Source organism: Halyomorpha halys, unplaced genomic scaffold (assembly GCF_000696795.3).
Source record: "Halyomorpha halys isolate HHAL.00 unplaced genomic scaffold, Hhal_1.1 Scaffold854.1, whole genome shotgun sequence".
In the NCBI taxonomy this organism is placed as follows: domain Eukaryota; kingdom Metazoa; phylum Arthropoda; class Insecta; order Hemiptera; family Pentatomidae; genus Halyomorpha; species Halyomorpha halys.
This window is the reverse complement of record NW_027115045.1, coordinates 72,779-84,833: the sequence shown is the minus strand read 5'-3', so window position 1 is coordinate 84,833 and position 12,055 is coordinate 72,779. Positions and strand designations below refer to the sequence as shown.

General features: G+C 30.6%; 1 protein-coding gene across 1 annotated transcript in view; it reads right to left on the bottom strand.

Annotated features, from left to right (window-relative positions):
* Positions 1-5,425: 5,425 nt before the first annotated feature.
* The window catches only part of LOC106686639 (matrix metalloproteinase-14-like), a 44,905-nt gene continuing 38,275 nt past the window's right edge, over positions 5,426-12,055 (bottom strand). Inside the window, exon 3 of the mRNA XM_014430033.3 lies at positions 5,426-5,589. Within this exon, the coding sequence (XP_014285519.2) occupies positions 5,441-5,589 (149 nt within the window). The 3' untranslated portion in view covers positions 5,426-5,440. The remainder of the gene's footprint in view (positions 5,590-12,055) is intronic.

The window sequence follows — 12,055 nt, the reverse complement described above, 5'->3', positions numbered from 1 at the left end:
GAAGGTCCGTGGCCATCTTCTTTTCAGACGCCTCGGAGGATTATCAGGGATTGTTAAGGATGAAAGATTAGGATGGGTTAGGATGGCTAAGGAGTTTGGGATGAAAAGACACATATCTGTTTTGGGCCAAATCGGCCACGAATGGGATGTTAATGTCTTTGTGAATGAGTTTATTTGTAATGTAATAAGGAGCATCAAGGATTTTACGTAGGATTTTGGATTATAAGGATAGGATGCGGGAGGATTTTGATGGTTTGGTAGAGCCCCAGAGCTCAATTCCATAATATAGTAATTTAAATTTTTTTATTAGTGATATAAAAGACTTTTAATTTGAAATATAATGTATCTAGAATTAACAATGAAATGTGAACTGCGGAGAACGAGGTGTTCCGTTGATCCCAAAAAGCTTCCCCGAAGTTAATTTGCTTTGCAGAAACACCTACGCCTCAAAGCCTTGACCCTAAGCACTGACATTAAAGCCTACGTAAGCTCTGGCATTCCTTATTCATACGTAACTGTTATTTTTACGAGCCTGTGCTGGATCAGTGAACTTAATAATAAGTCCCTAGTCTTAATTTATATTTTCTTTTCATTATATCTTTTATTTTAAATAGCACATAACCTGTTTATTATTGAAATGAAAAACAATCATTCATCTTATTATATTATAAAATACTCCTGTTTCATCTAAAGTGAAACATGAAAAAAACAAAACAGAATTTTAACTAATAAATAACCTTTTCATCCAAATCATGTAGGAGTGGCTAGTCCTCAACATAATGATATTAATGGGAAAGATCAGGAAGGAATAAATTTTTACTATTTATAGTAATTTTATCGCGCTACTAATTCTCGGACACAGGTTCAAATACGGCTGTTGCAGATAATTATTTATTCTGTTACAGTAGCCGTGAGTCAACCCTGTGGATTCGGGAGATCTGGGGCACACCCAGCCTTTATAATGCGGGTACACTTAATTGGAGTGAAAACATTCTCATAGAGCTCGATAATGAAAAAATCACCTCCTTGCACAACCACTGTTTAAGAAACATTACTTCTTTACAAAGTATTGAATCCCTGATTTTTCATGGGTTGTAGAGGCACTGTATTATTCATCTAAAATAAATAAAGCATGTGATTATTGTAATTATCACGTTGAATTAATTTATTTGTATTCCTTATTCTAAGAGTATAATGGGAAATTTGTTTAAAATTTCATTAAGAATTTTTACTGGATTAAACTTTTTTAAATCAGTACTAACCTAAAATATTGTTATACTTATATTTCATTGAAAGGCGAAACATTCAAGAGTGCCGAACGTATTTAACCAATAATATTATCAGGGAAATCGTGCACAGTGGTTTAACCGTATAATAATATTACAAAAGGAAATATGAATTTACTATTCATAAACGTATGAAATATGATGGAATAAAACATATACACTATACATAAATCAAATTAGAGTCATAGTTCTCTAAGAGCATAGGAAGATACTGAGCTAATCTTTATGTACAGATAGCATATCTAACCTAATCATAACCGATTTCACCAAGTACTTTCGCAATTGAATGACTCATATATTATAATATGTAAAATATGAGTCAGTTATAAATGATAAAAATAAATACCATATAATTCTTTAAAAAATTTGCTTATTTATTATTTACAATATTCATGTGTTACTTTCAGGAGCAAATTTCGACCGGGTCCAGTGTGTTGTATCGTGACCCTGGTCAGGCTTCCGGTTACCGGGACCTCTTTGTGCTTCTTCCGGCCCACGGTCGGTAGCCACGCTGTCACATTTCTCGGAACTAAATCCTTCAAATATCTTTAATCTAAAATTGATTTTACAATTTATTCACTAGACCTATATAAACAATATAAATGAAGTGAATCCAGTCAATGCCATGTTGATCTGTTTGAGTGCGCAGATATGCTACATACAATTCAGTGAAGTTTAATCGTAACCATTTTAAAGAGTTCTACAACACTATTCATTTGAATGAAGAAAAAAGTAGTGGACTTCTACCTTTAAATATGGAACACAATAAAAATCCTGGTTTGGGATTCTACGTTTTCTTCTACAAAACTTTTGAGAGCTTCATCGTTATAGTTTGTAACGCTTCCTGGATCTAAATATCGTTTAAATATGAGACTTCAACACCAAAGCCATAAATGAGGTGATCTGAACGAAGTACTAAATATACTTAACCCCATTGAAAAGGAGGGGAAGCGATTGTACCAGCAGAGTACAAAACACTGTTTCACAAATAATGTTAAGTCCAGAATCACCTCTACATAGTGCCTAAATAAATTGATTTATTTTAATAAAATTAAATCTTAATTTGAAATTATGGAAATTAATAATTTGAAATTATTATCTATTGTTTGGGCAATAGAGTTGTCTTTTATATGCTCATATTGAGATATACTTATTCGTCAATGTATGAAAATCCTTTTCCCATAATAAAACGAGTTATTATCATTATTAAATAATCATTTTTTTTTTTTTTAGAAATAGGTACATCTAACTCTTAGCTATAAAATCGTATCTTAAAAACCAAAGGTTTTTATGAGAGAAAGTATTTTATTTTTTTTTTAAGAAACTTTTCTTGCAAAATGCTCCAAACTTGGGCTTAAGACCTTCCAATCCAATGTCATATGCCTGATTACATAGATAGGTAAGGAAGAGTTTCTATTAAATTTAAGCACAATTTAAATATATATTTACATATAATGTGTGCCACGCTAGCAGTATTTTTGCCTCCGGAATATAAGTCATTTCTCAATTAAGGTATAAGACCGAACACAAGAAATCAAAAACAAAAATATTCTCATTTATAAGACTTGATAAGTTATTAAGACCTATATGGCAAAAATAAAATACGTCGAATTGCGCCGTATATAATTAGTCAGTTTCCCCTAAAAATTAATTTAATTACGTTTAATAAAATTAATTAAATAAACAGAGATCAAATAATAGATGGAAAAGTTGAGCCTGTTGTTGTTTTGGTCCTGCTGCGGCAGAGAACGCCCAGTTCCCCCACAGCATACCAACTCGCCACGGGTCAGTCACCCAAGGGACATATTTTTCTTTATTACTTTTGTTTATTTTTTTATGTATTTGTTATTGTTTTCTTTGTTATAAGTATTTTATACTTATAGTGTAACCTGTTTGATAAATAAAATAAATTGGTTGTAAAAAAAATTTTTAATAAAAGTTCAACGGACTATTAATGTAGAAAAATAAATATATAGAATGTGAATCATACATTTTGTATTCATTTTTCTTCTGATATTTTAAACTCTTAACTTTAAAGTTATCATGATTTTATTAATGTTATTGATATTTCTATAAAAATAATTTTAAAAAATATTGATGATTAAATATTTTTATGCTGTAAATAATCATTCAAAATCACAATTTTTATTCAACTTAACACCCCCCAGTTATGTCTTTTGAGTCTGTTAATGCCATTTTACTTTTTAATTATTTCATTGTTTAACGTTTTGATGATTCACTTTTTTTGTATTGTGATTGATGAACTCTTTTTAAAAATATGAGTTTTAAATTAATTTGAAATTTGAATTTTGTTTTGTTTTTTGTGCGTATAAAACAACGGAATATACTCTTCCTTTTACGATTTGTAAAATACCATCTCCCTTGTAGGAAATGAAAAAAAAAGAAGAAAAAATCAGTCTTTAAAATTTTACTGGTATCATACGTTTCGGATATCAAAGAAAAAATATGGTTCCTTCTGCCTGTAGTCAAATTTGTGTTTTGGCATAATACATCAAACTTTATCCATTTTGTAATAGTTTTCAGAGATTCAACAGGTTGATATCAAACTGGTTCCTTATTGATTTTATTGTTTTCATCGGCAACGTTCACATTTCGAAAAGGATTGTCCGATTTGGCATAAATTTGGAGAAATGTTGGGGATTAGTGTAAAGATCGTATCATATTAATTAAATCGAATTCCATTCTCTACTATTGTTTCAACATGCCCTAATTGAATTCTTATTTTTCTTGACACCCATGTTGCAAAAACAGCACGTTCTTTCTTCTCCTTATTTTTAATAAAAACAATAAACCATAAATTAAATAATGGTGAGGAAACTATTTTTTCATGATTAAGCACTGAGTTATATAAAATAAAAATTATAAAAAAGAATAGCACGTAGTTTTTTTTTTTTTGTTTTTTTTAATGATTTGTATCTAATTAAAGTACAAATTAAATGAAGATATTACATAAAATAATACTTTTCCGGCGAATGATATATCAAAAGAAAGGTAATTTCATGGAGATGTGATGAATCTAAATATCTTGAATTCTTACAACAACTTTAATAAAAGTTATTGGTTTCAAAACGTTGAGAAAGGTAAGTCGATGGATATAAGTCGTTCGAATTGGGTTTTAAAGATTTCAACGCGGAAATCAATACCTGATTTAATTGGATATCGTAAATGTTTTAAAACCAGTTGAGATTAAGATATTTTCATGACTGAGTTTAGCTTGTCCATCTGTTCTTATGTAACTAAATTTTGAGCTAACGATTTAACCAAATCATAGTTGTAATAAATTATAATAGTGAAAATTAACTATGATTAAAAGTTAATTTTTAATTTAATAGGAAGGATTGAAAAATAGGGTAATTGTGGACTGAAATAAATGACCTTTATATATATATGAATAGCCTGCATAAAGTTTTTTTTTTTTTTAAATTGTGTTAGTTTTAAAACTGTAATAAGAATGTCCATGAGGATAGCCGAATGGCCGAAACGTTTAATACTTTTAAAAAAATTTAAATTGTTTTGAGACTAAAAATTGGATAGAATTTATTTAAATAATTCATAGGATTAACACTTAAATTACACAGTAATATTCAAAGAATGTTTAGGACAATTTGAGCTCGAATATTGAATAAATTTAGAGCAGTTAATAAACTTAGTCTGTCTGTTTCTTAATACGTGAAATTTTTTGAGCAAACGGCTCAACCCATTTTAATTTCCATGTCTCAAATTATTCAGACTTGTGGGTTCCCATAAAAAAATTATAGCCAAACTAAAACACTCGTAGCTATGAGGCTTCAGCTGGTAAAATTCAGGGTTAATACAAGTTTACGAATTGCTGAATATTACATATATATGTATAAATGTTTAATGTTACGATCTGTACAACAAATATTTACGTTTGGCTTTTGCGGATATTGAATAAACAGGTCATTCATAATTTCCATTAATTATTCCAACTTATTTAATTATTCCAACTACATGTGACTTTGTTCTTCATAGTATTTGCATAGAATTTTGTTTATGTTTGTAAAAACATTTATCATAATACGAATGTTAAAATTATAATTAAATTTATAAGTAAATAAATAATGTTTACATAGCTCAATTGAAATAAACCTCATAAAAATAAAATTTAAAGGTTACATTTTAAGTATATAATATACTGTATTTAATAAAATACCTTGAAGTGCAAACCGCTTGCTTCTGGCATCAGTACCGAAACCTACTTTGTCCTTCACGCCACACCTAGGCAAACTCATCGTACGCTGCGTGTCATCGTCGAGTTCTCCTGCAAAATAAATAATAACACATTATTATTAAACCATAATTGAAATATTAAAGAAAGAATTACATAAAAATAAAACATCTATATAGTGAGCATATTCATGAAATTTCAGACAATACACAATTGTCTTGATACTAAAATTGCCCCAAACAAATTTAAGACGTCAGTTCAAAAAAAAGGACTAAAATCTATGTTTTCAAAAATTATAATTATGTTTCTAAACAGTTAATTAATTTCTGAGAATTATAAACACTTAAATATTTAATGATTTATTAATTTTTTTTTTGTATAAATCATTTTATTATTCTGTCAACAAGACATGAGAACAAATCGGAAAAATCTAGATAAAGCTGAGTTCAATTGGATGAGGAATGTAGTCGGCGTAATTTCAGAGAAGTCAGACTCATTCAAGCTAAACGACAGAAAATTTACCTTCCTACATATATTCATTTTAGTTGTATTTCTAATTTTATAAAAATATAAGAAGAATATCTTATTATCGGTGAAACCATTAATTCAATAATAATTTTTTTTTTTTATCTTTATTGAAATTTACAACTTTACATAATGATATATTTAGTAAATATGATGTAAGTTATTATGGAGCGATACAGGCGTGTAGAGAAACTAGTCCTTGGTAGCATCCTAATGACGTTTTCACATTAGAAGGTTTCGTGGCCATCTTCTTTTCAGGAACCTCGGAGGATTGTCAGGAATGGAAGAGGGGACAATGTTAGAAACTAGTTGGTGTAGATGGCTAGGGAGTTTATAATGGAAGGAAAGATATCTGGTTCGGGGTCAATTACATACGGAACATTATGGTCTCCATAGGTGATTTTATTTGTGACAAAGTAAGAAGCATTGAGGATTTTATGAAGGATTTTGGATTGCAATGATTGGATACGAGAGGAATTCGAAGGTTTAGTGGAGCCCCAAAGCTCAACTCCGTATGTCCAGATTAATGTAACATTAGATTCCAAATCAGGAATATTAAAAAATCAAAGAGTCATGCGAGTCGGCTGATTTGGAATTATGAAACATTAATATCTCCAACCCAATCTCAAACCAAAATATACAAATTTATTTTCTCTATCTAAATTTAAAGCGAAAATGCAATTCTTTGACGATACAGTATACCGTGCGAAAAATAAAAACAACAAAAACTGTAATTCAAAAGAAAATAAGAGTCATGAATAATTTAAAAACGAGCTGTTTAAGAGCTTCATAACTGTTTTGGAAGAAACTTTGTTACAATGGTATCTTATAAACCTTATAACAATTAATTAATGATGTACTAGCCAATACTTATTGAATTTTGGATCATTATGTGCTGGTATTTTTTTACTCATCTATTAATAACATGTTTTAATCGACAACTCATGTCTACTTATAAACTCTTTATCAAAATCCATTTCCTGGCTGTCGGTATTATTTTCTATATAAGTTTTAAAATTAAAAATGAAATATTAATCGCACATCCGTACAAGACTTCCTTATTAAGTAAAGCAAAGACCTTTCAGGGATTGTTGTTAAAGTTTTGGGCTATGAGTGTAGGTATAAACGCATAGAACTATAGTTCTTTAAAACTTCCTGTCATATAGTCATTCTAAAACCTCACTAATTTCTGAGTATGAATAACCATGGTAATGAATCTTATTTCATAATTTTACAGAGTCTTCGCCATTTTTTCTATTTATGTCTCATGGAATTACCTTAGTCAGCAACCCGGATTAAGGCTAAATAGTGGCAATTTTCTGCCACCTCACCTGTGCTTTCATGTTCCTTATTTTAATCACTTAATGTCCTGAGTCAGAGAGGATTCCAGTAAAGAGTCGATACGACAAGATAATAGCAATGGTGGATATGTCATTATTGTAATTATTTCTAACTGCTATCTTCTGCCTAGTTCAATTATATCTTGTATAAGTTGCTCGTTATATTGTGCTAATAAGGCTGCTATGTGATGATAAAAAGCAGCGAAATTTTTAAGGAATCCTTCCAAGGATTTCCGTCTAGCACTTTGGTTTGATATTTTCTTATCCTTTCTGAACCAGCATCTTTTTTCTACAGTCCATTATTTATTATAATCAATTTAGTGAAAATTTATTATGAGATGTTATATATTGCTCTCTTAATTATGTTATAACAGTATAGGATCCAATCACCTCATAATAGGATCCCATCACCTCCTGATAACTATTCCTCTTATTCCAACCTTATACCTAAACAACAATCCGATACAATTCCATCCATACGTTAAAAACCTTGGTGTCACTATAGACCAAATTATCTCCTGGAAAAACCACGTCTCTGATAATTCCCGTCGTACCTTTTCCACCCTGAAGCGTTTAAATTATCTTCGTCACCTACTTCCTTTTGAAACCAGCAGGCTGCTGGTTACTTCCTTTATATTCCTCCACTTTGACTATTGCTGTGTGGTCGGGGGTGTCTCTGGGGATCTCGAAGCAAAACTAAAACAGTTAAATAATTGCTTTGTACGATTCATCTGTGGGGTCCCCAGGGACGCCTCTGTCACCCGATTTTAGGAAGAGTTGAAGTGGCTTTATCCCTCCCTCCGTCGTAAATATTTCCTTGCTTCCTTTCTCTATCATGTTATCCAATCCAGCCGTCCATCGTACATCTCAGATATCCTTCAATGTAAGTCCTCAGTGCATTCCCGCAATACCCGCTCACGGCCTTCAGACTTATATGTAACTGCCCATCGAACCGCAGCCTTTGGTAGATCTTTCCTCATCCGTTCCTCTTCCCTATGGAATTCTATTCCCTCCTTTATTCGCAGTTCTAACACCTTTCCAATCTTCAAAATCCGTATATTCTCTCCACCCAATTCCGGAAGAATAATAATTGAAAGTTTCAAAAAAGCTGTTTATATTTTCTGTATTTTATGTCTTAGATTTTCGTTTATAATTGTAAATATGTACACTAGCAGAAATTATATCTTTTCATTTATTACTTTTTAGTTAAATTTTATTTGATTTTTTATCATTTTTTTTTCTTTTTATTTACTATCAGAAGTCATCTTATGTTTTATGATATGACAAGTGGTTTCATTTTATTTGTTTTATCATTATTTTATATATTCTGGTAATTGTGGTTGTTTAATTGTATATTTTTAAATTCACCCTATTATTTTATTGTACGACATCTTGTAATTTCATCTCTATTTTGCAATTCACTCTAATCTCATTTTGACGCCTATACATTATTCTAAAGGGATCAATCCCAGAATAAATAAAGATTATTATTATTATTATTATATTTAAGGTACATATAATAAAAAAGAAAATTAAATATGTTCCACTACAACCCATGAAGGATCAGAGGTTCAGTATTTAGTAAGGAAGTACTGTTATTAGACCAACGGTTGTGCAAGGGGGTAATCTGGTCAGAATGTTTACCGCCATATTTTTAGCCAATTAATGGCACCCACAACATGGGGTTGGGTGAACACTGGAGGGCTCTCGAACCCACAGGGCCAGCTCACGGCTACAGAGAATTAGAAGATAATTATTTGCCACAGCCGGATTCGGACCCGGGTACATATATACTCAGTCAGTAGATTTAATGAAATGCTCAAAATAGGTTATGAGGTAAATGTAATTCTACAAAGGTATGTTACTAGTGCTTATTATGTTGATTTATTTTTATTTTTTGTTATATTAGTTCAAAATATCACTTATTTTATCTTATCTTTATTTCTTCTTGTATATAGTTTGATTATGTTCGTTTTATTTGTCTTTCTGTTTATATACATATAGAGATTTTATTTATTTTGAAGTAATTTTATTTATTTATAATTATTTTTTCAAATTTTATTATGAATGTGATCATTTACCATTATTGCCCAGTGCTGTAGCAGATTGTAATATACATAAATAAATAAAAAAGAATAATATATATATTTTAAATACAAAGCTATATTGTTTTCAGACTTGTAAGCACGGTGACAGATTCCCGTTGTGATAGTACTGTAACGAAAGAGAGTTGGCCAATCGGTGACATTAGACCATTGACAGTGATTTTGAAAAATGATCATTATATGACAGCTCAATAACGATTACTGTCAATATTAGCTTTTCCCTTTCTTAGTAATTTTACGTTAGAGGGTCGTACATTTAAACATTTTACAAATTGTTTGCTATAAATAGCCACATTATCTTTATAACAATTATCAAGTGAAGTTTAATTTGAGCATTAATATTAAGGTATAATATAAAAGAAGAATATGGCATTAAAATCACAAAGGAGAAAACGAAGATTAAAAAAAAATGACGTACAATAAAAACGATATATAAAATATAGTAGTAGGAACAAAAACATCAAGACCTCCAAAATTGCCTTGATCCATGGAAAGCAAGGTTCAATGAATTTTTTACGCCATTTATCTGAACAGTCGTCGTTATCGGAGATGTAAGACACAAAAAGATAGCGTATCTTACGTTGTCATAATCCTATGTAAATAATAATAGATTTAGCTTTCTGGGCTAAAAATTTATAATGAATACCAATTGAATTTTATTGAATCTACCACGAATTCAAATAAATATTGAATTAAAAAAAGAATCGTTCCTCTAATAATTGGAGAGGAGATATAAGAAGTTGTCTCAATTGTTTGTTTATTTCTCATATCGTAACGGATAAGATAACCAATCAAACACATTTCGTTCTTTTGGACTGATTACAATCCAAAATTCTCAATACTTTTCATAGCTTCCTAACCACACAAACCCACTAGTTTCTAAACTTGCTTCCTCTTCCATTCCTGACGATTATCCGAGGTGCCTGAAAAGAAGATTGGCACGGTATCTTCTAATGTAAAAAATGTTATAATGTCTGTATTATATCATTAAGATCTTACAATTAATATACTGGATGTATTATTATGTACAGTTGTAAATTTCAATAAAGATATATATATACATAAAAAAATTACATTGTGAAATTTCAAAAAAAGTTAATATAGTGACCAATATAATAACAGAAAATTTGTGAAAAAATTATTGTTAATAAACACTGAACTGACGGTTAAACCAGGAGTAGACCGGAGCGTAAGTGGGAGGATTTCGTTAAGGGTGTTCTAGTAGGTTTGTGTTTGGATGGACATCACTGAACGGTGTATTAGTGGTATCGGCATGGAACCTTCGTGTTCGTTAGGCCTTTATTATTATTATTATTATTAATAAATTATCTATTCAATTCAGAATTCAGAAAAATAAAACAATTCAGAAAAATAAAAAGATATATAATTTTTATTTTAAGGAAATTTAAAATACTAGCAATAATTTCACTAATATTGGTAATAATTGCCAAACATAAATAGTTGGTGCTTTGTACAAGAACCGGTAAGGCGATTACTCCAAGCATTCATTATCTCAGTGCCTTAATTACCTCAGAGCCCTTGTACACCTAGAAGTTTCATTGTTCGACTACTCTTTTATTACGATCTTGTGCCAAGGTTAATTAATTAGCAACTCGAAGGAGCCGTGAGCAGTTTCACGAGAATCGAAGCACCTGACTTATTGGCGTGGGTGCAAAAACAAATTTTTAAGCACAATTAAAAAGTTGATAATTTTTTTTTAATAATTTATTTATTGTTATTTACTACTGTATACATATATACACATCAAGTAAATTTGCTGTAAGTGATATTATGACATGATACAAACATGTGGAGAATCTACCCATTGATAGAACTCCAAAAACATTTCTAAAGGAGAAGGTCTCGAGGCCATCTTCTTTTCAGACACCTAGGAGGATTATTAGGTAGTGAAGGAGAAGCCAGGTTATTGACGAGTTAGTTTGGGTTGGGAAGTTTATTATGGAAGGGTTGGTATCTGGTTCTGGCCAAATCGGCAACATAGGGGACATTGAGGTCCTGATGGATGATTTTATTTGTGACATAGTAAGGAGCATTAAGGATTTACGAAGGATTTTGGACTGTAAGGATTGGATTCGAGAGTAATTCGATGGTTTAGTGGAGCCCCATAGCTCAATTCCGTATGTCCAGATAGGCCTTATAATAGTCATGTAGATCAGTCTTTTGTAATGGGTTGGAACTTTGGACGGTATGTCTAGTAAATACAGTAATAGTCGGAATTGACGAGCAGTTTCCTGTCTTGTATGAGGATTCCATGTCAGCCGTTTGTCCAGATTTAGTCCCAAGTAATGGATCTGTTCAACAGGAATATGTGGGGTATTATTAAAAGATACTGTGGGGGAAGACGAAGAATCTAAAGTTAGAAATAGTTTTTGTTATACAATTTATTTTTTCAATCATTATTTGAATACTCAGTCTTATTAATATTATTAGAGACTGTTTAAAATTTACCAGCTCGTCATCGAATTAATAACGTCACGTATGGTATAATATTTTGACTGTGTAGCCATTTGTATAAAAATACATATGGGTTATTCGTAATAATACATTGTTATCATAATACATTTTGAC